Genomic DNA, 27,428 nt, shown 5'->3' with positions numbered 1-27,428 from the left:
AGCTCACACTCCCAGCCTGAGCGCTCCCCCCCGCTCCCCAACTCTCTGCCCCAGCCCGGCGCTCCCTCCCACACCCTGAGCTCCCCATTTCTGGCCCCACCCCAGAGCCTGCACCCCCAGCCGGAACCCTCACCCCCCCACACACCCCAACCCCCAGTTTCATGAGCATTCATGGCCCGCCATACAATTGCCATACCCAGATATGGCCCTTGGGCCAAAAAGTTTGCTCACCTCTGGTCTAGCTTCTTCATTGTTGTACGTGAGAGGCTAGTTGTGGGCGTTTCCAGCTTCACAACATCTTTCAGTAACACACACACACACACACACACACCCCAAAATTTCAGAACTTCACATACAATGACAGCACATACAATCCAACAGGATATTAATGTTCAACAGACCCAGACTTTTAGAAGGATACCTCACAAGGCAGACTTTGTACAAAACAGCCTAATTACATGACAGTGGTGAATATGAGAGTGCCAGGGTGTCACAATGTCCCCCGCCACTAACCAGGAATCATCATAATAATCGAGGTTTGAAATAGAAATGGTCCACTGGATGCTGTCCAGTCCCTCTCCTGGAGGCCAGTGCAGGATTGTTCACCACAGGACATGTTCTGGAACAGTTTGAAATATCACAGGTACTGGGGCTTCCAGCCCGGTATTGCATTGAGCTGACACAGAGTGTCGCACTCTTCCAGCGCCGCACCGGAGGCACCAGCCATTTCGGCAGAAAGTCAGAGACAATCAGTAGATAGCTGTGCTCTGCCTTCCATCCGCCTTAATGACATTTTTGTATGTGGAATTTCCTGATTTTGTTAAAAAAAAAAAACCACCCAAACTTGAACTTCTGTGGTATTATTTCCTAATGCTGCTGTATAGATAGTTAAGTATTAGAATGAAGAAAATCTTATTACCGTATATGCTAGTGTGTAAACAGATGCTTAGAATCCAGCCACACCGATCAGTAAAAAAACCAAAAAAACTCTGACCAGTGTTTACGCTGACATGGCTTGTGTGTCCATGGCTGGGGCTGGGGCGTAGCAAGACGTCCTGTCTGGGGAGCCCAGCCCTTGAGTCAGGGATGATGCGTTACCTGGCATGGGAAGCATACAGAAGCTTTGTCAACATTTTACATGATTATTTAGTATTCATATGACATTCACTCCCCGAGCCCCCGGTGCTGAGCCAAACCCCAGTGCGCTGGGGGCTGTGTTAACACACAGACCGACACAAGGTGGGCGGGGGGATAATTGGATGGATTCACAAGAGAGTGAACTGGGGGGTTTTAGAAAAGTAGCTGCCAAGCCACTGTGAATCCATATTTCATTATCCATGTTGAGCCTGAACTATTCCCTGTTTCATCGATTCCAAGGCCAGCAGGGACCACTGTGATCATCTCGTCTGACCCCCTGCACAGCACAGGCCAGAGACCTGCCCCACAGTAATATTGGATCTGTGTGGTTGGTTATGGCACTTTCCTTGAAACCTTCACACCTTTGGTGCCATTTGAGTCTCTGTTCTAGGTCAGACTGGTGCCAGCATCACAGCTATGGGGGCTGTATTCTGACTGTTGCCGAGTTTGGTTCAATGGAGTTCTTAGATCTGAGAAAAGCTAGGTACATCCAGTTCAGTTCCTGCTGCACGTAGAGAGCCAGACAGTGGAGCAGGGACTTCATCTGAGCCTTATTTACGTCCTTGGACTGTTCTTGAACAGAAGCCTCGCTTTGGGTACTCTACCGTGGGTGGGCTTCCTGGGCCTCCCACTTCAGTAACATCATGAAAGAGGTGTCCATCCAAGCCAAAGTCACCACCTCTTAGAAAGGGAAAGAAACTTGTGGAGGCGTCGCCACCCCTGCAATTGTTAGTGGCAAATGTGGTTTCTGCCAATCAGAAGACAAGGAGGAAGAACCAGTGAGCAGAGTGAAACAGAAACTTCCCCACTGGGCAGGTTATCCCATAATAGTCCATCATTGGGTTTCTTAACCTTCCTGAAGCATTTTACAGTGTCCCGTGTCAGAGACAGGCTACTGGGCTAGATGGTCTGATCCAGTAGGACTATTCCTTTGGTCTGACATGGCCTCTTGGGCTCAATTTATACCAGAGGAAACTAGGCAGGAGTTTCTTGAACTCTTTAAGAAGGGCTGGAAGGAGTCAAAGCATTCCTCGATGGCTTCCTTTCACATCTCCGACACCGAAACCAGGTCTTCGGCCACAGCTGTCACTTTTCCATTCCAAGGCTGAGGAGGTTTTTAAAAACTGAAGAGCCCTCAAGGCAAGAGCCAGGCATTCGGACCTGAGCCAGCCCACCATCTGAGGGCTGTCAGCCCCCTGTTCCAGCTGTTCTCAGGGACGGCACAATCCAGAGCCAGACACCAGGGAAGCTAGACAAACCTTGCAGGGGCGTTAGGGAGCCTCCCCTCTGCATCTCTGCAGCCTCAGTGGGCGCTGAGTCTAGGACTGAGGATATATTTAGGCTTGGCAGAATTCACTTTGTATTTTTATATCATTTTGACAGATAATATCAGTGTTTATTTTAAGCATTTTTTCCACAGTTGTGAAAAATTATGTGGGGGGGGGGTTCAGACAATTATTTAATGACAGTAAAAGTTGAGAGTCAAGAAGTTGGAGCTTTAAACTGTTAAACATCACATGTCCAAATATACAAAGTAAATGTCCTTAAATCCGCAAATCCCAACCGGTTTTCCAGTCATTCACTAGTCCATTTGCAACAAGCCTAATTCAAAATTCTAAATCACTGGGTTTTGACTCTAATAATTTCTGAAGCAGCATTTTTCTTACTTTGCCTATCTGTACATTTCTGTTGTTATTGATGGACATTTTTTTTGTTGGTTTCTGCCTGCACAGTGAAATTGAAAACCAACATATACCGATACAAATCTAATTCTTCCAAGCCTAGATATACTAGAAGGCTCAGAGACAGCTCTGAAGTTAGATCTGCCTTCTCCATTTATCTCACCTTTTGGGGAATGCTTAACCCAACTTTTTCCAGCATGGCAGAAGATCTGTTTGGACTCTTGGGTCCTGGAGATCATCATCCGGTTTTGTGAGATCGTTTTGTAGCTCTTTGCAGTCTGCTTTGGATTTAATTATCTTGACTAGTTTTGTATCATCTGCAAATTTTGCCATCTCACTGTTTACCCCTTTTTCCAGATCATTTATGAATATATTGACTAGGTCTGAGCCCAGTACAGACCCCTGGAGGACACCACTATTTACCTCTTTCCATTCTGAAAACTGACCATTTATTCCTACCCTGTGTTTCCTATCTTTTAACCAGTTACTAATAGCTTACTTTGCTTAAAAGCCTTTGGTGAGGAACCTTGTCAAAGCTTTTCTGAAAATCTAAGCACACTATATCCACTGGATCCCCTTTGTCCATATGCTTGTTGACCCCTTCAAAGAATTCTAGTAGATTGGTGAGGCATGATTTCCCTTTACAGAAACCATGCTGACTCTTCCCCAACAAATTATGTTCATCTATGTGTCAGACAATTTTACTATAGTCAGGCTTACCAGCCTGTAATTGCCGGGATCACCTCTGGAGCCCTTTTTAAAAATTGGTGTCACATTAGATATCCTCCAGTCATTTGGTACAGAAGCTGATTTAAATGAGAGGTTACAGACTACAGTTAGTAGTTCTGCAATTTCACGTTTGAGTTCCTTCAGAACTCTTGGGTGAATACCATCTGGTCCTGGTGACTTATTACTGTTTAGTTTATGAATTTGTTCCAAAACCTCCTCTAATGACACTCACCTAAAAAGCACAGCTCAGGTTTGGGAATCTCCCTCACATCCTCAGCCGTGAAGACCGATGCAAATAATTCATTTAGTTTCTCCGCAAAGGCCTTATCACCCTTGAGTGCTCCTTTAGCATCTCAGTCGTCCAGTGGCCCCTTCTGATGTATTTAAAAAAAATTGTGGTTACTTTTTGAGTGTTTGGCCAGCTGTTGTTGAAATTCTTGTTTGGTCTTCTGTAGCAAGCCGCCACCTCGCCGGCACGGCACCTCCTGCTGGTCAGTCTGGGAATTGGCTCATCCAGCTCAAAAGCACCCTCCTCTGGCCAGTTTCTCCCCGTCCTTACTTGCCCCTCTGCAGTCCCTTTATCTCCTCCAGTTCAGGCCATGCATCCCTCCCGGACCACAGTGCCCCTTACCTTGGGGTATTGCCCCTCAGCAGTGTCCCCACACTCTGGGTCTCCCCTCCTTAGGGGAACCCAAACCCCCCTAGACCCACTTTGTCTCAGTGGCTACTGCCAGTCCTCATCTAGCCCCTTCTCTCAGGGGCAAACTGCAGTCTTTAATGGCCACTCATCACTGGCAAGGGGGTTGGACCTGCTGCCTTTCTAGCCCAGCTGTCTCCTTTCAGCCTAGTAACTCCCTCAGCCTGGGGACCCACCAGGCCAGAGCTCCTCAGCTCTGCCTGCCCTTCGCCAGCCCTGCTCTGCCTCAGGTACCCTGCTTGCTCTCCCAAGAAGCCTGGTCCTTTCTGCTCCCCAGCTGGAGCAAGACTCACTCCCTTTCCCCAGGAGCCCTTCTTATACTGGCCCATCTGGGCCCTGATTGGCTGCCTCAAGCCTGCTCGTGATTGGCTCCCTGGGACAGCCCTTTCCCAGGGCTGTTTCTAACCCCTTCCAAACCGGAGTGGGGTGACCGCCCCGTTACACCTTACTAATTATATTTTTACTCTTCATTTGCCAGAGTTTATGCTCCTTTCTAATTTCCTCACTAGGATTTAACTTCCATTTTTTAAAGGATGCCTTTTTGTCTCTCACTGCTTTTTTTACTCTGTTGTTTAGCCACAGTGGCTCTTTTTGGTTCTCGTGCTGTGTTTTTTAATTTGGGGTATACATTTAAGTTGATCCTCTCTTATGGTGTCTTTAAAAAGTTTCCATGCAGCTTGCAGGGATTTCACTTTTGGCGCTGGACCTTGTAATTTCTGTTTAACTAACCTCCTCATTTTTGTGTAGTCCCCCTTTCTGAAATTAAATGCTATAGTGTTGGGCCGCTGTGGTGTTTTTCCTGCCACAGGGATGTTAAATTTAATTATATGATGGTCACTGTTACCAAATGGTCCAGCTATATTCACCTCTTGGACCATATCCTGTGCTTCATTTAGGACTAAATCAAGAATTGCCTCTCCTCTTGTGGGTTCCAGGACTAGCTGCTCCAAGAAGCAGTAATTTAATGTGTCAAGAAACTTTATTTCTGCATCCCACCCTGAGGTGACATGTACCCAGTCACTATGGAGATAGTTGAAATCCCCCATTATTATTGAGTTTTTATTTTTACAGCCTCTCTAATCTCCCTGAGCATTTCACAGTCACGATCGCCATCCTGGTCAGGTGGTCGGTAGTATATACTACTGCTATATTCTTATTATTCAAGCATGGAATTACTCTCCATAGAGATTCTGTGGTACAATTCGGTTCATTTGAGATCCTAGGGTATTCCCCATGTCCCCTCTGGTGCCCATGGCTCACCCGTCTAGTCAGAGCCCACAGGCACTCAGGCCTCATCCCAGGCTTCTCAGAAAATGCCCCATAATGATCCTCGGTGGGCAAGGACATACGCCTCCCGCTCCCCTGCCAGCTGCACCGCCCCTCTCCTCCGCCAGTGATGGCTGGCAAAGGGGGAGGGAGGCACTTCCAGCAATTCCACCCTACCAGGGCTGTGATGGGGGAGGGGGTGGCGGTGAAGAAACTCCCTCCTGGGGTGTGAGACACCCCTCTGCTGTCCCCCATCCAGGCTGGAGGGGGTGGTAGAGAGACCCCCCCCCCCCCGCACCAAGAGTGGAGTGAGGAAGCAGAGGGGCAGTGGAAGAAATAGAAGCCCCACACTAAGGAGAGCAACAGGCCGGGGCACAGCATCATCTGTGACGAGGTGTGGAGTGGGGCGCGCCTGGTGTCAGGGTGGGGGGGCGCCGGATAAATTAATTGGGGGTTGGGGAAGGGAGCTTGGCGTGGAAGATTATCAGGGGAACTCTGTTCTGTTCAGGTTCTTATGTGGCCCTTTTTACTGCGATAGCTGAGCAGCATGCAGTGAGTGACGGTACAAGCAGGTGTCCCGTGTGGGTCTTGCTTTCTCTCCATCCCCAAGGAGGAATTGTGTGGGCTTTTTAAAAATAATGTAGCATGTTACATGTGCTCTATGCTGACGTACGTAAAGGCTGGCCAGAGAGATGTGCTTGGCACTTGGAGGGGAAGGGGGTGAGGTTTTGGTGATGCTTAGTGCTGGGGGAGTTCGTTCCACAGGAGAAAGCTCTGTCTCCTGCACAAATGAGCTTTACCCTCGCAGTGGACACTAGAGCTCCCAAGTGCAGTTTCCCCTCCCCCCAGGGCTCTAGGTGATCTTTTAGCTACCCGCGGCCTTGAATATGAGGACCAAGACCTTGAACTCGACTTGATAGTCTTTGGTAACCCAATTAGGGAGCAGAAGACAGGTGGGATGTGCTTGCGGTCGCCCGTGCTGCTGAGGAGACATTGTAGTGTTCTGTACCAATTGGAATTTCTTTTGGGTGACTCTTTCGTGCCCAGGTATAGTGCATTGCTGGAATCCAGGCAGGAGGTAACAAAAGCATGTATAAATGAAGCCAGGTCATTGTCTACAGGGATGGGACAGAGTCTCTTAGCCAACCACCACTCTCCAACTGCCCAGGCCAGGCTGTGCAAGGAGGAGTTTCTGAGCTCAGGGGCTCCCCCAGCCATACACCGCCTGATTCCCATGCCTGTGGGAAGGGGGCACCCAGGAGCTGGCCTGCTGGCTCTCCAGGGGTGAACCCTACTGCTTGTGCCTCCCTGCCAGGCTGGCAGCTCCAGCCCCAGGCTCGCCCGCACTCACCTCCTCTCCGGCAGCCCAGGCTCACCAACACCCAGATGGTGTCCCCCTGACCACAGCGTCCTGGGTGGTCACCCACCCCTAAGGCCGGCTGGCCCTGGTCCCATAGGAAGAAAACCTAAGGGGAAAAGGCATTCAGGAAAGCTGGCAATTTCTCAAAGAGACAATAGAACATAAGAACGGCCATACTGGGTCAGACAAAGGTCCATCAAGCCCAGTACCCTGTCCTCTGACAGCGGCCAATGGCAGGTGCCCCAAAGGGAATGAACAGACAGGTTATCATCAAGTGATCCATGCCCTGTCACCCAATCCCAGCTTCTGGCAAACAGAGGCTAGGGACACCATTCCTGCCCATCCTGACTAATAGCCATTGATGGCCCTATCTTCCATGAATCTATCTAGCTCCCTTTTGAACCCCGCTATAGTATTGGCCTTCATAACACCCTCTGGCAAGGAGTTCCAGAGGTTGACAGTGTGTTGCGTGCAAAAATACTTTCTTGTGTTTGTTTTAAACCTGCTACCTATTAATTTCATTTGGTGGCCCCTTGTTCTTGTATTATGAGAAGGAGTAAATAACACTTCCTTATTTGCTTTCTCTATACCACTCATGATTTTATAGACCTCTATCATATCCCCCCTTTAGTCGCCTCTTTTCCAAGCTGAAAAGTCCCAGTCTTATTAATCTCTCCTCAAATGGAAGCCGTTCCATACCCCTAATCATTTTTGTTGCCCTTTTCTGAACTTTTTCCAATTCCAATATATCTTTTTTGAGATGGGGTGACCACATCTGCATGCAGTATTCAAGATGTGAGCATACCATGGATGTATATAGAGGCAATATGATATTTTCTGTCTTATTATCTATCCCTTTCTTGATGATTCCCAACATTCTGAGGAATCATCATCCCAACATTCCCAACAATATTAGAGGCACTACAGCAAACAATCCCGATGCGCAGGAGAGATAGGAAAAACAGAAAGTGTCCAGTATGGCCCCACCAGGAGCTCTTTAATGACCTGGAAATCAAAAAGGAATCCTACAAAAAGTAGAAACCTGGTCAGATTGTGGAGGAGTATAAAAGAACAGCACAAACATGTATGGACAAAATCAGAAAGGCTAAGGCAAAAAAAGCAAAGGACATAAAGGGTAGTAAGAAGAGGTTCTCTAAATACATTAGGAGCAAGAGATGACAAAGGAACGTGTAGATCCTCTAGTCAGAAGAGCTAATAAGGAATGACATCAAGAAGGCTAAGGTGTTCAGTGTGTATTTTGCCACTGTCTTCGATAAAAAGATAAAGTGTGGCCAGATGCTTAACACAATTAACATTAACAACAAGGGGGTGGAACACAATCCAGCACAGGGGAAAAACAAGTTAAAGAATATTTACATAAATCGGATATATTCAAGTCTACAGAGCTTGACAAAATTCACCTTAGGGAAGATAAGGAACTAGCTGAAGCAATGTCGGAACTGTGAGCCGTATCTTTGAGAATTCCTGTAGAAGGGGTGAGGACTCATAGAGTTTAAGGCAAGAAGGGACCATCGTAATCAAAGGACTGGAGAAGGGTAAACATAGCACCTATCTTTAAAGGGGAAACAAAGAGGACCTGTGGAATTATAGACCAGTCAGCCTAACTTCTATACCTGGAAAGATAGTGGAACAAATTATTAATTTGTAAACAACTAAGGGATACTAGGTTATTAAGTAATAGCCAGAATGGATTTATCAAGAACAAATCATGCCAAGCCAACTGAATTTTCTTCTTTGGTAGGGTTACTGGCCAAATGGATGGGGGAAAGCAGTAGACGTGATATATCTTCATTTTAGTTAGGCTTTTGACCCAGTCCCACATGATGTTCTTGTAAGCAAACTAGAGAAATGTGGTCTAGATGAAGTTATGATAAGGTGGATGCACAACTGGTTGAAAAACCATTCTGAGAAAGTAGTTATCAATGGTTCACTGTCAAACTTGGAGGATGTGTCTAGTAAGGTTTTACAGACTCCTGGATCCAGCACTATTCAATATTTTCATTAATGACTTGGATAATGCAGTGGCGAGTATGCTTATAAAATTTGCAGATGACACTTGCAGAAGTTGGGAGGGGTTGCAATGTGATGCCATTGCAAAATAGGCTACTATCATTCTAAGGTGTATTAATAGGAGTGTCGTACGTAAGACATGGGAGCTAATTGTCCCACTGTACGAGGCCTCAGCTGGAGTACTGTGTCCAGTTGTTGGCACTACTCTTCAGGAAAGATGTGGATAAATTGAAGAGAGACCAGAGGAGAGCAACAAAAATGATAAAAAGTTTAGAAAACCTGACCTACAAGGAAAGGTTAAAAAAATTGGGTGTTTAGTCTTGAGAAAAGAAGTCTGAAGGCAGGACCTGAGAACAGTCTTTCCATATAAGGGCTGTTATAAAGATGACTTTGATCAGTTGTTCTCAGTGTCCCCTGAAGGCAGGACAAGAAGCAATGGGCTTAATCTGCAGCAAGGGAGATTTAGGTTAGATATTAGGAAAAGCTTCCTAACTCTGAGGGTGGTTACGCTCTGGAACTTTCAAGGCAGGTTGTGGAAACCCCGTCACTGGAGGTTTTAAGAGCGGGTTGGGCAAACACCTGTCAGGGACACTCTAGATTTACTTGGTCCTGTCCTGGCGCAGGGGGCTGGACTAGATGACCTCTGGAGTTCCCTTCAGCCCTACGATTCGATGATTCTGTGATCTACACGGGACTGTGCCCCCCTTGGTATCTGGCTCTGATGCTTGCTTTGTGAGGGCAGACTTACATCCTTGTTTAGCTAGAACTCCTCAGCCAACCACCTTCAGGAGGGCTGCACGGCTCGCTGGGCTCCTCCCGTGGGAATGTGCAGAGGTCAGCCTGAAGAAGGAGGATCGGTTACTCGCCAGTAACCGTCAGTCTTGGTGTGTATTGTCCCTGCACGGTCACACTCCCTGCTCGCTTTCCCCTCTCCCTTGGAGTTCCACTCGCGTCAGCCCCGAGAGGCTCGCAGAGGGGACTGCTCCAGTTGGGGCTTCATGAGCCTTCTTTTCCTTTGGCTGCTCACACTGGTGCAGCCCCGTGGGCACAGCTTTCCGGGGGCGCCAGAGCCCAGCGGTGCTGCAAGACCCACCTTGTCCTGCTCTAAGCACAGCTACGTGGCCTGCTGTTACTGCTCATGCCCCAGGCTGTAGGGACTCCTGCCGAGTCCCCTGCTCTGGTCTCCACCCCTCAGCATACCAGTAGCCACCCCTGCAGCCCTGACTTTCCATGCTGAGATCAGACCAGCGCCATGACCCTCAGCTGCCCAGCCAGGGGCCTACTGGAAAGGTTGCCATTGGCGTGAGCTCCATAATGGAGCTGGTGCTGGCAGAAGATGTCACACTGTGGGGGTCAGCTCTACCACGTGGTTGACATGCCCTTCCCCCTTCCTGACACGGCAGGGGCAAGGGAGTGCAGGAGGCAGCTACTCCAGTGCAGATTTACCTCCCCTCCAGGGACGCTTTGTGCCACATCATGGGGGTATCTGGGCGTTGTAATGGCCTGTGATACACAAGGGGTCAGACTGAGCGAGCTGGTGGCCGTTTTCGGCTTAAACTCTGTGATGCTATTAAATTGTTGTTAATGATGCAGAAAATCGTTAAATCTCAGGAGAAATTTCCTCGTCTGTCAGAGCAGTAGGACAACGGACCAGACGCCAGCTCCTTCACTGGCGGGTTTTAGGAGGAGGCTGAAGAGCCACCTGTCTTGGATGGTTTAGACACAGCACATCCTGCGTCTTGACGGGGGTGTACTAGATGACCCTTGTGGTCCCGATTAGCCCTGTGGGTCTGTGATTCTGTGGAAAGGCAGACGTGTTCAGTAACTGTTTCTGGTCTGAGTTTGTAAAGATGCAGGATGATCTAATCGTATCACATGAGGATGATGAAGTATTTTCCATTCACTAGTAACTGAGCAGGATATTGGATAACTTCTACTAGGGAGAAACATTTTCAAACCAGCAGGTCCAGATAACTTGCACTCCTAAAAGAGTTCACTGAGGAGCTCTCTGTCCCGCAGATGTTAATTTTTAATCAATATTGGAATACAAGGAACACTCCAGAAGAGTGGATGCTAATATTGTGCTAGTAGTCAAACGGGGCAAGTGGCATGACCTGGACACATGTAGGCCGGCTAGTCTATCAGTTCTAAGCAAAATAACAGAAAAACCAATACAGGATTCAACTAATTAAGGCTGAAAGGCTAGGAATGTAATTAATGCCAGCTAGCGTGGTTTTATGGAGCATCGGTCTGGTCCAAGAAACCGGATTTAGTTCTAGGATGCGATTACAAGTTTGGTTGATGAAGACGGCTGCGTAGACGTAATATACTTAGACTTTTGTACAGCGTTTGACTTAGTACAACAGGACATTCTGATTACAAAATTAGCACTGTACGGATCGATAGAGCACATGTTAAATGGATTAAGGAGTGGCTAACCGACAGATCTCAGACAGCTGTTGTCAGTGGTGAATCAACATTGCATGTGAGTGTTTCTAGTGACGTGCCACATGGATCGATTTTAGGCCTGATGCTACTCACCATCTCCATCAATGATCTGGGAGTGAAACATGAAATCACTGCTGATACAATTTGTGAATGACACAGAGGTTGGTGGAGTGGTGTATGGTGACGAGGACAGGGCAGTCATACAGAGCGATCTTGATCGCTTGATAAGCTGGGCCCACTCAAACAAAATGCCTTGTAATACAGCCAAATGCAAAGTTATATATCTAGGAACAAGAAATGCTGGCCATGCCTACAGACTGGGCCTGTGTCCTGGAAAGCTGCGACTCTGAAAAGGATTTAGGGGTCTGTCAGGTTCCTTCCCCACTCTGAACTTTAGAGTACAGATATGGGGACCTGCATGTGAACCTCTAAACTGAATTACCAGCTTTGATCTGCTTTTGCTGCCATCACCCAAATAGTTTGAGTCATTTGGGAAACTCTGTCTTCCCCACCAAAACCTTTCCCTCCCTGGGTAGCCTTGAGAGACTCCTCTACCAATTCCCTGGTGAACACCAATCCAAACCCCTTGGATCTTAAAACAAGGAGGCATTAATCATTCCCCCTTCTTTCCCCCACCCATTCCTAGTGAGTCCAGATCCAATACCCTTGGATCTTAAAACAAGGAAAAATCAATCAGGTTCTTAAAAAGAAGGCTTTTAATTAAAGAAAGAAAGATAAAAATCATCTCTGTAAAATCAGGATGAAAAATAACTTTACAGGGTAAACAGATTCAAAGAGCCCAGAGGAACCCCCTCTAGCCTTAGGTTCAAAGTTACAGCAAACAGAAGTAGCAAAAAGGAACATTTACAAGTTGAGAAAACAAAGATAAACGTAACATGCCTTGCCTGGCTGTTACTTACAAGTTTGAAATATGAGAGACTTGTTCAGAAGATGTGGAGAACCTGGATTGATGTCTGGTCCCTCTCAGTCCCAAGAGCGAACGAACTCCCAAACAAAGAGCACAAACAAAAGCCTTCCCCCCCCCCCAAGATTTGAAATTATCTTGTCCCCTTATTGGTCCTTTGGGTCAGATGCCAGCCAGGTTACCTGAGCTTCTTAACCCTTTACAGGGAAAAGGATTTTGGAGTCTCTGGCCAGGAGGGATTTTATAGTACTGTACACAGGAGAGCTGTTACCCTTCACTTTATAGTTATGACAGGGTTGAAGTGACAAGCAGCTCAACTTGCTCTCCGAATGCTTGCGATTGCAAAAAAAAAAAAAAAGCACTAATGCAATTCTTAGACGTATAACTAGCGGAGTAGTGAGTAGGCGCAGTAAGGATTTGATTTTACCTGTGTATATGGCATTGGTGAGACCAATACTGGAATACTGTGTACAGTTCTGGTGTCCACATCTTTAAAAGGATGTTGAAAAATTGGAGACCATGACCTCCTGAATATCACAGGCCTTTTCATTTTGCCCAGTTACTCCTGTATTTCACCCAATAGTTTGTTTGGCTAGAGCATCTCTTCCAGAAAGGCATCTAGGCTTGGTTAGATGACATCAACTCTCTTTGGAGTTTGTTCCAGTGGTTAATCAGCTGCACTGTTAATAAATCTAATTGGTCTGTCTTTAATTTCAAGCCATTGGTTCTTATTATGCCTTCCTCTGCCTTTGGTACCTGGCATTTTCTCTCCATGAAGGTACTTATACAGTGTAATCAAGTCACCTTTCAATCTTATTTTTGATAAGCTAGACAGATTGAACTCCTTCAATCTCTCACTGTAAGGCGTTTTTCCAGATCTCATCTTTTTCTTTTTTTATGTTCTCTGCAACCTCCAATTTTTCAACATCATTTTTCTAATGTTGACACCAGATCTCTATGCAGTTATTCCCACACTGGTCTCATCAATGCAGCGTAGAGAGGTAACATCACCCCCCTCCTACCTGCTCCTCTTGTCACACAGGGGTGATGTGGATATAAATTCCTTTAATGTTTGAGAGTCTCTCCGATGCTGTGTGGATGAACACCGTAGAAAAGACCACGAGGAAATGAATAATGCTCTATTCAGGGCAGGCTTTGGCTGGTGTCCAGTACATAAGGCAAGGGTCACTAAAAGAAATATGAAAAAAAATAGTGAACAGCTGTTCATCCTGTGCACTGAAGGAGCCAGCGGTCCTGTGGACGACAGTCTCATAATGCATGTTCACAAGGGGGCAGAATTAATGTTGCACAGGCAACATAAACTGGCTTGATTTCACAACCTTAATAGTGTTCTTTTATCATATAGATTTTCTTTTTAAAAATTTATTTTATTTAAATTCTGTTACCAATAGATAAAGTAAGTGTCAACTGTCCTCATCTGCCCGCCATCTAGCCCCCATTAATGAACTCACGATCACAATACTAGTGTCTCTTGGCGTATACAGCACTTTTCAACAGTAGTTGTCAAAGCACTTTACAAAAGTGGGTACTCAGTGGTATCCCACCTCTGTGTTACAAAGGAGGTGACTGAGTCACAGAGAGCTTGAGGCCAACACTTCCAAGCATAGGTGCCTAGAGCTAGGCATCCATGTTTAGGCACCTAGATCTGTGCTCTGATTTTCAAAGGTGCTGCACACCTCCACTTACGAGGTTCCTGTGCTCAGCACCTCTCAAATTCAGGCCACTTGTTTAAGTGACTAACGAGTGCCTGATTTTTTCATTTCTTCCATTTCGTGCTAGTCTACATCTTATTGCATGTCATGAGGCTTCGGATCACAACCAAACTGTTTATGACCCAAGAAATCTTTAAAAAGCTGGATTCTAGCACTAGAAACTGGGGGAAGAATGATACCCAACATGGCGCCTACTGATTGCTGAAAAGATTTACCAAACATGCTGATAAGGGAGGAAATTTGGGGGAATTAAACTCAGGGCTAGAAACCAGAAATTCCTGGGTTCTCCTTTGAGTGATTGTCCATACCCATATTCCACTCATGGTGTGCATGCGTCCCATGTGCCTGAGATCAGAGTTGTTTGTCTAGCAATGTCCAGCGTGGCCACAGATGGTACAGTTCATTACTATGCCAGTTGGTGTCACAGTAGTCGATTTTTCAGAGTAGGTTCCTTTGTACCAGCAGATTGCTTATTTTTCTTCCTAGTTCTAAGTCTCCTGGTTTCAAACACTGGCCCTTATGTGTGGTGCTGTGCCCATAAAACACATTAAGTCTGTTTGGGGGAGTCGTCATCCACGGTAAATGTGCGATACATAAGTCATTTACACCTAGGTCTTGACAAGGAGGCTCATCTCCAGATATTTCTAATGGACACATCAATGAGACGGGCTTTGGCCCCCGGGTCGTTTGGCCCCACTGTACACGAGCTGACTGTATCTGAGTGCTTCTGTTAGCACGGTCTCTGCAACCTCTGAAATCCCATTAGCTATGGCTTCAGACCTGACACTGACTCCCTCTGTGATCTTGGACAGTTCATTTCCCCTGTCAGCCTCAGTTTCCCCATCTGTTAACTATTAACTACAGAGCAGTAAAGAGGCTCTGTGCAGGTGACCTGGGTTTCCTGTCCGCGACCCTCCTTCCTGCTCCACACACATCTCCAGTGTGCTCTGCAAGTTCAGAACATGGCCTGGGGCCCCTAAGCCCCCTGTGTTCCTGCTGCCTGCTTGCTGTGGTTGGGCAGCGCTTGTGCTGATCAGTGTCTCTTTGTGTCCCAGGTGAATGGTGTGAATGTGGTAAAGGTAGGGCACAAGCAAGTGGTGTCGCTGATCCGGCAGGGGGGAAACCACCTGGTGATGAAGGTTGTCTCCGTCAGCCGCAAGCCAGAATCAGAAGAAGTCGTCCGGAAGAAGGGTAGGTGTGGAATGGCCTGGTATTTCTGAGCAATGAACAAGTGAGCTCCGTCTCATTCGGCAGGTTGTCCCCCCGGCTCAGCCTAGCCATTCGTTACACTGGGTTCAGTCTCCCACCAGCCCAAGCTCTCGGTACCTCTGGAAGCCTTTCTCTGCTGCCAGGGCCTGTTACCCCTCTTCCCCTGGGGCCCTTATCTCACCAGCCCGGCTCATTTAACCCAGGGGGCACGGGCTGACAGTGAATTGAGCCTCCAAGCTAAAAGCATGAGTGGCTGCAGTGTGAGCTGAAGAGCTGTGCCCTTGCTGCGGGCACCGTAACCACTTGTATCCTCGCCAGATTGGCACAGCGTGGGCTTGGACCCGTGGGTAATACTTTGCCATTGGTTACCCAGGGCCTGTTTACTGCCCTGGCCCAGTCCAGCGAAGGGGAGAGCCGCTGCCTGCTGCTCTGTCCCTGGTGACGGGAGACTGGCTCCCTGTCTGTGAAGCTAGACGGGGTTTCACAGCAACAGTGGGGAGGAAGTGAAGGTGCAGTGGCTCTCTGGGTGCAGCCTGAGCTAAACCAGGCTGGAGGGACCAGCCAGCCTGCGCAGACACCCCTGGGATGCACTTAGCACGGGAGACACTGCAGCATAGGCCTATGGGCACCACGTCGGCCAGAGCACTGGACTGCGCGAAGCAGGAGAAGGTCTCAGGCTGGCGGCTCCAGCCCGAATAGAACAAGGGAGTCCTGTCCAGAACAACGTACTAGAGACCAGTGGTACCAGGCACCTTGGGCTCAAGATGGCATGCCAAGGGCTCCCCCTTGGGCTGAGAGAACCACCCGGACTCTGGCTCTGTAGGGCATCCTGAAGTGCCCCCTCTAGCTTCTGCCCGGCAGAGCCCCCCAGTGTTCACCGAGAGATGGAGGGCTGGGATCTCCTCTCAGCGCTCAGGGGAATTAGGGGAGGGAGGCCACAGGGAGCCAGGCATGGCTTCCTTATCCTGAGCCCTGAAGGCTCTTAGGTCCTTTAGCCAATGGAGGACAGGGCAGAGCAGAGCTCCGTTCCACCATGCCCCCCTGCCCTGCGCCTCCCCTTTCCCGGGCCCTTGGGGTGTCTGGCAGCTTTATGCAGGGGAATTATTCACGCAGCATCTACGTAAGCAGCTGTAGAGGACTGGAGAATTCAGCCCTGAGTTTATAGGCTTTCCTTGGCAAGCTGTTGCACCCACAGACCACCCAGCGTGGACCCAAAGACACGTGAGGCTTTGGCAATTCCCAGGCCCTGTGCCGGAGGAGTCTTTGCGAAGTGCTTGTCAGGCGAAGGGAATTTCTTCTGGTTTCTGGCACAGCTCCTGCCATCTAGAGCTTTTCCCAGACTGGCCAAAGGGGCTTTTCTTCAAGGGTGGAGAGGTGCCAGGTGGGGATTGTGCCCCTGGCCTGGAGCGGGAGGTGCCGGATGCTGATCATGCCCCTGGCCCAGAGGGAGAGGGACCAGGTGGGGATCGTGCCCTTGGCCCAGAGTGGGAGGGGCCGGGTGGAGTTTTTTCCACAGAAGGGAGGTGCCGGGTGCAGCTCATGCCCCCGGCCCGCAGAGGGAGGTGTCGGGTGGGGGTCGTGCCTCCAGCCCGCAGGGGGAGGTGCCAGTTGCGGCTCGTGCCCCTGGCCCGGAGGGAGAGGTGCTGGGTGGGGGTCATGCCACAGGGGGAGGTGCCGTGTGCGGATTCTCTCCTGTGCTGAGCCAGGGAGGTGTCTGGGGCACGTGGAGCGTTGGGAGGCCGTTAGAGGGGGAGGGTGGTTGCAGGGGAGAGGCCCCTCTTTCCCCCACGCCTGGGACCCGCGTGGAGCTTCCAGCCGACAGCAGCTCCCTGGGGAGGTTCCGAGCAGTCTGACCCCCTGGCAGCCGGGCCGACGGGAGGCAGCTGCCGGCGCAGGTCGGAGCGAGTGCTGGGGTAGCGGTGAGGGGCTGTGTGGCGAAGGAGCCTGTTCCGGTGGGGCGTGTGGCTGGGCGCCAGCCGCTGAGGGAAAGGGAGGACTGAGGCGTTCGGAAAGCAAGACACGAGGAGAGGGGGAGGGAGGCAGCTCTGCGCTGACACTAAGAGCTGTAATTATATTGTCACTGCTCGAGAACACGAGTCGGGGGAAAGACTGAGGCTCAGGAGCTGGTGCTGGGATCTCTGCCGGGGCCGCTTCCGCCTCCTCTTCCCGCACCTCCAGCCTCTTCTTCCCCTGCTCTCCGGCACCAGCTTCCTCTCCAGGCCTGCTGTGGGGACCTGCCTCAGGCTGGCAGCAGCACCTAGGGACCAGACACCTGCTCTTTCTAGCGGAGTGAGTGTGTGGGCTGGTACCCGGGCCCTGGCCTCACTGAGCCGGCTGGTACCCGCCCTGACCTCACCGAGCCGGCTGGTACCCGGGCCCTGGCCTCACCGAGCCGGCTGGTACCCGCCCTGACCTCACCGAGCCGGCTGGCACCCGCCCTGACCTCACCGAGCCGGCTGGCACCCGGGCCCTGACCTCACCGAGCCGGCTGGTATCCGCCCTGGCCTCACCAAGCCGGCTGGCACCCGGGCCCTGGCAGGCTCCCCTTGGCTGGAGGAAGATTGCTTCTGTGAGGCCACTGTGCCCCCCGCCGCAGAGCTCTGCCCGTGCTGCCCTCCTCTCCTCCCGGCCCGGGTCTGCCTGTTTTCCTGGCTAATGGAGGCCTGTGTGGGAACAGCGTTCTCCGCCTGAATCCGCCCCTGTTGGGGTCTCTGATGCAGGCAGCTCGGCACCAGCCTGAAGCTCTGGTTCCCATGGCAACGCCTGAGCGTTGAATCCTGCATTGTTCCAGCCGAGCAGGCGAGGAGGAGGCACCTGAAGTGAAGAGGAAAAGCCTTCAACTCGTCTCCACTCCCGTGAGCCCATGGCATGGCACCTCTCTCCAGCAGACCCACCGGCGGGCCTGGCTAGGGAGCCCCTCTCCCCAGCTCTGCCCCTCGCCACAGTACCCACTGCTCGTGGGCTTTGCCTCATGCGCCACGTGGCCCCGCAGCTTGGCACAGAGACGTCAATCTCCAGCCCTTCTCTGGGGCCCTGACACCGCAGCCGGGCCTGGATCCAGCCTGAGTTCGGAGACGGGGCGAGGTGGGCGCTGGGCACTGCAGGATGGACTCCCCGCCAGGAGCTGGGGAGTGAGAGGCTGAGAGCCCGGACTCTGTCCCCCTCTCCTACCCTCCGCCCATGGCGTGCACGGAGGGGAAGCAGCCAGCCAAGCTGTTTGCCGACTCACCCAGGCAGCCAGCTGCCTGAGGGTGAATTTGAGAGAGGCTTTCACAACCTGAGCATCTCCTGGCACTTCAGGGGTGCGAGTAGCCCAGGGACCATGGCTTGGACTCTCGCATGCTGAGGGTCTGTGGTCACCTGGGCACAGGACGCTCCCTTGCAGACCTCAGCAGCCCCTCAGTCCCGGGGCTGCCCTGTGCCCTTGGGACCCTGTGACTGGGACAATGAAGAAGTTTGCTTCCACACGCAGCCTTAATAAGATTCTGCAGCAGTGCGACTCCTCGTCCCGCGAGTACGAGGAGATCCAGGCTGTGGAGAAGAAGTGGCACCTGCACTTGGCCACTCCTCGCAAGTTCCTGGACAGGAAGTGCAAAATGCCATCTCTCTTCCTTTCAGCCCCACCGCCTCCCAAGAGAGCCCCCAGCACCACCCTGACGCTGCGCTCCAAGTCCATGACGGCCGAGCTGGAGGAACTAGGTAAGCAAGGGCACGGGGGCAGCCGCAGGAATGCCCAGGTGCATGAGGAGCATGCGCGGGACATGGAAAGTGTAGGGACACGCCCAGCAGGAAGCCACACGCAGCACAGGCTTCCCTGGGCGGGGGAGCAGGTGGGAGCTTGGAGGGACGTATGCACCACTCCACACACGGAAGTTTCTGCAGTGCTTGGCCCTGTGCAAAGCGTCACTGCCACCAGCGCAGACGCAGCCAGTAGGAGCAGAAAACCTGCGCAGAACCACCCGATCCCCGGCGTCTGCACTGCCCCTGCTCGGGGGTGGGGCCCTACAAAAGTGCTTCCAGGCAGCCGCACATCCCCCCTGGCTTGCACACATGCTGTTCCCGGCAGCCCCCACCCCCTGCATGTGTCAAGTAGCCCAGTGTCTTCTGCCCTTCCAGGGGGACCCCGCCCGCTTCCAGGTGTCACCACGGAGCCCTCCTTCCCCCACCCACTTCCTGGGGTCACCACAGATCCCCCTCCCCCCCCCCGTTCCTGGAGTCACCACAGAGCCCCCCCTTCCCTGCCTGCTTCCAGGTGCTCCAGGGAGCCCCCAAGCGCTTCCCGTCCGTCCTTGTGGAGCCCTCGCCGATTCCAGGAGCTCGGACATTCCCGCAAAGGCCCCTGATCCCATGGCCACCTACCGGCCCCCTGCACACACTTCCACGTGCGTCAGGGCTTCCACAGCCTGGGGATCACACTTTGTTTCTTATGCATAGAAACGATCCCCTGTTCCAGGCCAGAGTCTGCCCAGTGCCCTGCAGGGCAGCTCCAGTGGTGCCTGCTTAGGGTGTGCGTGTCGGCTGGGCTGGCTGGGTCAGAGAGATGGGGCAGGGGTGTGGGCCGGGGCAGGTGCTAGCTAGCCGCAGGCACCAGCGGTAGTCAGGAATCTCCTTCCCCCCTGTGCCCCCAGTCGTGTTGCACGTCCCTTTGTGCTGTTCAGGGGTCCGGGGTTGGAACCGAGGCGCGTGCTGAGCTCCGGAGCCAGGAGGGATCCGGCACAGTACCTGCCTGCCCCGGGCCTGGCTCATCATTGCTTGGACACTGAAATGTAGCAATGTATCCACCACTGCCTCTTAGCATCACGCAGTGGGAGGAGAGATGCTGCGGTGGGGAGGGTCTCCTGTCCCAGCCCCTCCCTCTAGAATGGCCTTTCTCACCCAGCTGTGCCCTTGGCTGGGTTTAGGTTGGCCCTACTGCTCTTTAAACAGAACGTTGGAGTCCACGGTTTCCTTAGCTTTTGTGTCCAGTCTCCCCATCGCTGACCTGGCCCCGGCCAGGAGCAGCCCTTCGGTGTCAGGCCCCTGCACCCTCAGCCAGGCACCGAAATCTAGGTATTGGAGTCTAAGGTGTCTCAGGAAGGTCCTGATTCCTTGCCCCCGCCCCGGCAAGGGGAAGCGCTGGGTTTGGACCGTGGGCATTAAGTTGGACCTCGGGCCAGTCCGGGTCATCTCCTCTTTCTTGCTTTTCCCTTTGAACATGTGGGCCACAGCTGCTCAGTGCTTGGTGGTCCCAGGATTCTGCCCCAGGCCTCCTGCTCTCACAGGGCTTCTGATCAACTTGATGAGGGCCCCTGAGGATGGTGAATGCACTCTGACAGGGAGCACGGGGCTGGCCGTCATCGGAGACTGGCATGTTCCAGGCGTGGGCACTGCCCTCACACGTAGATGGGGACACGCCAGCCTAGGCACTCGCCCTGCAAGTCACTGTGCACACACGCAGGATGGACGTGCGAACATGTACTGATGCCTGTGTGAGGGCAGGCACAGCTCTCCAGGCCTGGGAAGTGCAGACTCACAGCATGGAAAGGGAAGTCCCCAGAAAGGCAGGAAATGTCTCTCTGTGCTGGAGATTTAGGGAGAGTCCCTGCTCTGATCTCCCTGGGGATCCTTGATAGCCAGTGCCTCCGTCAGGCCTTGGGGTAGCAGGGGAATAGCAGATGGGCTCTGCCTGGTATCTCCCAGGGGGCTGGGGGAGGGGAGTGATTAGCAGCCAGGCTCTGCCCCGCCTCTCCCTGGAGTGAATGGGGGGAATCAGGGACTGGTTTCCCCAACAGTGAGGGTAATTCACAGATTACCGGGGTCGGGGTCGGTTCTCCATCACTGGCCATTTTCAGCCAGGTGGGAGGTGTATGTAAAAGCTCTGCTCTGGGAATTAGTGGGGGGCAGGCTAGGGGGTCACACTGGTCCCTGCTGGCCTGGGGATCTATGGAGCTCCCTGCAGGGTGATGAGCAGCGAGCCCTTCCCCCCGGGCTCTTGGGGTGGGAGGCGAATAGCAGCTGATCTCTGCCCCACGGCTCCCTGGGAGTGGGGGGTTAGCAGCTGGTATCTGCCCTGCCTCTCCTGGAGGAGTCCTTGCCCTGCATCTAACTTGGAGAGGCATTATCAGTCAGCAGGGCCGGCTTTAGGCCAATTCCACCAATTCCCCCGATTCGGGCCCCACACCTAAGAGGGCCCCGCGCCCAGTGGCAAGGCCGCCCAGTGTGGGGAGCAAGTGGCAGAGAATCCCTTCCCTGGCTAGAGGCGCCTTTTTAATTTTTACTCACCCAGCAGCGCTCCGGGTCTTTGGCGGCACTTTGGCGGTGGGTCCTTCACTCGCTCCGGGTCTTTGGCAGCACTTTGGTGGTGAGTCCTTCAGTGCTGCCGAAGACCCAGAGCGAGTGAAGGACCCGCCACCAAAGACTAGGAGCGCGGCCCGGTGAGTACAAGCCCCACATAGTTTTTTTACGTGGTTTTTTTTTAGTCATCCCTGTCGGGGCGCCGTCGAAACTGTTCGAATTGGGCCCCACATTTCCTAAAGCCGGCCCTGTCAGTCATCTGCCCCACGTCGCCCTGGGATAGATTCAGCTGCCAGTCCCTGCCCTGCATCTAATGGAGGGCGGGGGTCAGTGGCCAGTCCCTGACCTGTCTCTCCCTGGGGGGTAGTTAGTGGCCAATCTCTGTCCCAAACCTTCCCAGGAGGTTAGGGGCTGGTCTCTGTCCCCTCACGTCTCTCAGGAGGGTTAGGGGCTGTTCTGTGTCCCCCCACCTCTCCTGGGGGGGAGGTTGGCAGATGGTCTCTATCCCCTCACATCTCCTGGGGGGGTTAGTGTCTGGTCTCTGTCCCCCCACATCTTCCAACGGGGGTTAGGGGCTGGTCTCTGTCCCCCCACCTCTCCCGTGGGGGTTAGGGGCTGGTCTCTGTCCCCACACCTCTCCCGGGGGGGAGGTTAGGGGCTGGTCTCTGTCCCTCCCACATCTTTCAACGGGTGTTAGGGGCTGGTCTCTGTCCCCCCACCTCTTCTGGGGAGGCGGGGGGGTAGCAGTTGGTCTCTGCCCTGGGTCCTACAGGTCAGTCCATGTGCCCAAGGCGAGTGCCCCGGGGGGCGGGGAGGGAGCACTCTCCTTTGCACCCTCCAGGCCGCTCGTGGGTTCTGTGGCCGTGCCATGTCAGCCCAGTGGAGAAAGGTAGATTCCCCATGAGCCCCCATGAGCAGTTGGGGCGAAAGCCGCCTCCCTCCGAGAGGCCTTTCTTGGTATTTGTCTCCTCCAGGACTTCAGGCATCCAGCCCTGTCCAGGCCTCCCTCCACTCCTCTTCTGCCATCGTCTCTCCTGCTGGGCTAGCGCTGGCCAGGGAGGGCTGGGCTCAGGTCTGCCTGGGCATGGGAGAGTTGGCCTGGCCTCGTCTGCTGTCATGCTGCGAGTCGTGGTGCCACAGCCACGGAGGGGCTGCAAAGAGCCCCATTATCATGTGCTGCCCCACGCTGGAGGAGTGAGCATGTGCCACATGCCGGGGCTGTCCGAGCCCTGATACACTGCGAGCCCCATTGCAGGAGCTAGGAGGTAACTGCACGGAGAGCCGCCCCTCGACTGGCCAGAGCTGAGTTCCTGCCAGGTGGGCCCAGCGTCCCCGCGGTTGTTGAAAAGCCAGGAGCGTGGGGCAGAGTTAGGGAGGGCAGTTGGTGAGGAGCAAGTGGGACAGGGAGCAGGGACTGTGCATGCCATTCATGTCCTGTGTTTTGTTTCTTCATTCCAAGCCTCGATGCGGAGGAGAAAAGGGGGTGAGTGAAACTGCCCAGCCTGGGAGCTCGTCCCATCCCTGCCGAACCCCACAACTTCCCTGGCTTTCATCCCCCAGAAACCCCTTACGCCTCCCCCCATCCCTTCGGAGAGTGGGTCAGGGCTGCCCCGCCCTCGTTCTCAGCAGGGCTGAGGTTGCCATGCCCGACAACAGAGCAGAGTGCAGCTGTAGAGAGGTGACGAGCCCCTGGACCAGATGCTCAGAGCGGGGAATTCCCTTGTCAGCGAGATTCCCAGAATCCCAGGCCCTGGTCCTTCCCTGCCTTACGTCATTCATGCCTGCGCCGGGTGGGGGTAAAGCTGATCGCCCACAATCTTTCAGTGGCTTCAGTTTGCTTTGTGCCTGTGGCCCAGCGAAACCAGCCCCTGAAGGCTCATCCCTGCACAGGAGATCGTTGGGTGCTACCCCGTCCTGGCCCCTGGAACTCACCGCTGGATGAAATAATGACCACTAACCAGGCCACACTCACTACTCGGTGCAAACCCTCCGCCTTGCCTACGTAGACAGGTCGGCGGGGCGAGGCCCATCCCATCCCATGGTGCTGCATTTCTGTGCGCTGAGACCCTGAGCCCTGGAGGGAGGCAGGCAACAGGCGTGGGGCTGGAGCGGGAGGACCTTACCCAATCTCCAGCTCTCCTGGAAGTTTGGTGCCAGCTGTAATGGTTACAAAGGCAGAACTCCGCTGCTGCTGCAGGAATGTAGAGCAACCTGATGTGGGGGACCAACACTCCCTCTCCTTCCCTGCGAGGGAGGGGCAAGCCAAGCACCAGGGAGACGCCCAGGCTTGGTCACAAGTACAGAAATTGGGGAGTCCCTTGGGTATCCCCCCTGACTTTCAGCCGGGCCAGAGAGGAAGAGGGGATGCACAGAGAGGGAGGGGCCGTTTAAGGGGGATCCCTGGGAGGACAGGGAGGAGAATGAGGACATTGAATTGTTGTTTGCTGTCAGCTGGGGAAATGTCCCTCTAGGCAGGCGGGGGAGCCCGTCTCCTGGGATCTCCATAGAGCTAGCTGAGGCACTGCCTTGGCGGACATTCTCGGCTGCATGGGGTTTTCTAGCTCGTGCCAGGGCACCGCAGAGGCACATGGCTGTTAATGACAGTTCTCTCTGCCCACTCTCATGGCACCACTGAACTGTAATTCATTACAGGAGATTTGTAAAGACGACTGTGATGCTTCCCGGGCACTCAGGCCCGCGAGGCACCTGGCTACCCCCTGCTCTTAACGTAAGGGAGCCTCGTCTGTGCCTGCCAGCAGTCAGCTCCCCGACCCCACTGGCCACGGGAAACACAAGCACTTCCCTCCCAGCCCACGTGGCTCCACTGTCCCTCCTGCAGGCTACCGGCAGGCACGCCCCTCCCGCAAGGGCTCCGAGCAGCCCCTGCACGGCCCAGCCCTGACCCACTGGCCGCTCACGGAACTGTCAGGCCTGCTGTTCCCACAGGAACACTACACTGCAGCTTACGTGTGACACCCGGACCACAGCCCCGCTCACCACACAGCATCTACCTTATGTTTATTTAACAAAGAGCAAAGTCGTGTGGTGGCAAACGGGATATTGGAAAGGAAGGGTTGTCCAGTAAGGTCCTACTCCCCCCAAAGGCCTTCTCACAGCGTCTTTCACCAGGATGGCTGAGACCCTTCCTTCATGGGCCCAAACCCCCTGGCAGTTTTGCGCGGGACTATTTTTTTAATCCTGCTCCTGTCCCGCCCCCAATACCCACTTGCACTCCTCCTCGCTCCTGCATTGTCATCCCACTCCCACCTGCCAAAACCTTCGATCCCGCAAGAGAGACAGTTTCCCCCACGCTACTAACAAAACAAAAGCACCCAAACCAGTCTGTTAATACGTTAGCTATATATAAATGGAATTCAAACACAATTTTTACCACTAAAAGAATAAAACAAATCTTGTGTAAACCAGGTAAAAAAATACTTTAACTCCTGTTATAATAGACATCAAATCATTTTCTATCCCTCGCTTAAATTTAAGTATTAAACCCTTTATTTGAACAACAAAAGCTTTCTTTCCATTGCTGAAATTCGATTTGTGACAAACTGACGAGCGATTTCGTGTTTTCCCGGAAGTTACCACAGACTGGGGGTTTTGCCCACCCAGTCCCGCCTCCAACAAAGTACATTTTATCTGCTCCCGCTATTGTGGCAGCGGGTCCTGCGGGATCCCAGTCCCACTGCAGGGCTCTACAGCCCGGCTTTGGTCAAGAGCTTACCTGAACTAGAGTGTACTTACCAGAGCCCGGGGAGCCCTGTGACCCTCTGCCACTTGCCATCGAGAGGCTCTTGGGTTACAGGTACAAAGCCCGGCCTTGAATCGGGCTGTCCAGGTGGGAGTGCCCAGGGCTCAGAGGCTCACTGTTATGTCGCTCGTGTCAGCCCCAGCATTGTGCCCTCGCAGGTGCCAGGGATGCCGATGAGGCACATTCCCAATCTCCTCAGTCCAGCAGAGAATTTAGCGCATGGCCCGTCCTCTCCTGCTGTCTGTGGGGTTCCGCTTTGTGCAGCCGTAGAGGGGGCACTTGCTATCCTGTCCACTGGTCAGCCCTGCAAATGGTTTGGCTCATGCCCAGGAGGGGCCAGAGGAGAGTCACCTGGGCTCAATGCGTGGGGCTGTGTGCAACGCTCCTGCAGTGACTCTGCGGCTCTTGAGATGGGCACAGTGCCTGGTCCTGGCTGTCCCCACATGAGGCCACAGGAACTCCAGCCGTACCCCAAGTGTAGTTCCAGCATGGGGAGAGAGGCGCTAAATCCGAGTTCCACGGCTGTCTTCTGGGGTGGGCCGCCCTCCTCCTCTGGCTCACCCAGGCCAAGGCCTTGGCTTTCAGATGTTCTGGAGCTGCCTTTGTCCGCCAGCCCAGAGAGGCATTGCACATGGCCAGTGCCTCCTGTCCCATCAGTCTCTGGCTCCTGACTGCTCTAACCAGCTGCCAGGCCGTGGCGCCAGGGATCTGCCCCAGGGGTTCGCAGTTGGGATCTAGTAGCTCCTCAAGCTTCCACACCTGTGGAAACCTAGAGCCGTGGTCCCCAAACTTTTCAGGGTCATGCCCCCCTCCTCTCCCCGAGCTGGGGCTGGGAGTGGAGCAGTGGCTCCAGTGGGCAGGAGGAGGATGCAGACAGGAGGAAGGGGTCCAAGGCTGGACACAGCTGGGAGTGGGGGCGGGGCCAGGAGCAGAACTGGGTGGCACTCCTTCCCTGCCCCTGTGGGGTCTGGGCTGGGCCCCAGCTGTGCTCCCCCAAATGGAGTACACCCCAGTTTGGGGCGCTCTGACCTAAAGGCTCTGTGCGGTGGAAACCCCAGGGGCTTGTCATCACGGCACGGCAATGCTCACTGGGGCGGAGGGGGCGTGAGTTGTAAAGCACAGCGACATGCTGTGCAGGGACTCACCTGCATGGCCCCTACTGGTGCAAACCGTAATGCAGCGCTGATTCACACGCCTGTAGTGCAAACGGCTGCGCCAAGTAGACAAGTCCTCTGGGACTGAGCTGTTTTCATGGAGAGATGGCGGTGAGTAGCTTTCAGGCAGACTTAGTCTGAAGCTCTCTGCCTGAGATGGCAGGTGTAGTCGCCGCTGGCAGAGGATTCATGGGTTTGATTGCTGTCACGGGCCCCACTGCAGACCGGATTGCTGGAAATTCGAGGGGGTTTCAAGTTTTCTCATTTTCCCCATCTAAAAGCAAAAATGATTGGCCTAGCAATGCCAAACGCGGCTCGTTCTGCTGCCCTCCGTGAGCACTGCTGCATTTGCCCGGCCGGTGCATTCACGGTGGAGTTGTTCCATGTGCTTCTCTTCTCGGAGATGTCTGTTCTTTATAGACATTCAAAACTCAACACGTTTCCTAAAGCTTCTGTTTGGCTGGCCAGGCTTACAGGGTTTAGGATATGAGCAGCCACAGACTGGAGCCCTCCTAGAGGCCCACGTTCAACAGCCAGGCTGGACAGAGCCTAGACATTTATACGTGTCCCATGGACGCTGGCCGAGCCTGGCAGCACCACCTGGACAGTCATTCTTTTCAATAGATGTATTTTAAAAATCTAAAGAATTTCCTAGACAAAGGGCGTCACTGGTAACGTAGGGAAAGGAACTGCAGCAACACTTGGCAGTTAAAAAAGCGACCCCGCCCGGCTGTTGGCCAGCCAGAAATTGTAAATTAGGTGAAACTTTCGAAGTTCCTGCTGTTTGGAAGGGCGACAATACAGCCGTGGCCTGGGCAGTGTGTGGTGGAATGGGGCTGGCACATACTGGCTAACGCTGCCCTCACACATGGGCCCGTACCTGGATGTAAAGTAAGCAAATGACTTGGCGGGGTCGCTTTTTTAACTGCCAAGTGTTGCTGCAGTTCCTTTCCCTACGTTACCAGTGACGCCCTTTGTCTAGGAAATTCTTTAGATTTTTAAAATACATCTATTGAAAAGAATG

The 27,428-nt window shown here is 53.0% G+C and overlaps 1 protein-coding gene across 2 annotated transcripts in view; it reads left to right on the top strand.

The window, feature by feature from the left end:
- Nucleotides 1-27,428, top strand: part of SHANK3 (SH3 and multiple ankyrin repeat domains 3) — a gene marked incomplete in the record, with an annotated part of 197,915 nt that overhangs the window by 127,544 nt on the left and 42,943 nt on the right. For both annotated transcript variants that reach the window (XM_034763556.1, XM_034763551.1), the window contains 3 exon segments: nucleotides 15,064-15,199; nucleotides 18,836-18,916; nucleotides 22,950-22,973. In XM_034763556.1, the coding sequence (XP_034619447.1) occupies nucleotides 15,064-15,199; nucleotides 18,836-18,916; nucleotides 22,950-22,973 (241 nt within the window).

The sequence above is a fragment of the Trachemys scripta genome, chromosome 1 (genome assembly GCF_013100865.1).
Source record: "Trachemys scripta elegans isolate TJP31775 chromosome 1, CAS_Tse_1.0, whole genome shotgun sequence".
Classification (NCBI taxonomy): Eukaryota; Metazoa; Chordata; order Testudines; family Emydidae; genus Trachemys; species Trachemys scripta.
Note: the sequence above shows the minus strand (reverse complement) of the source record. Positions and strands in the feature narration are given on the sequence as shown.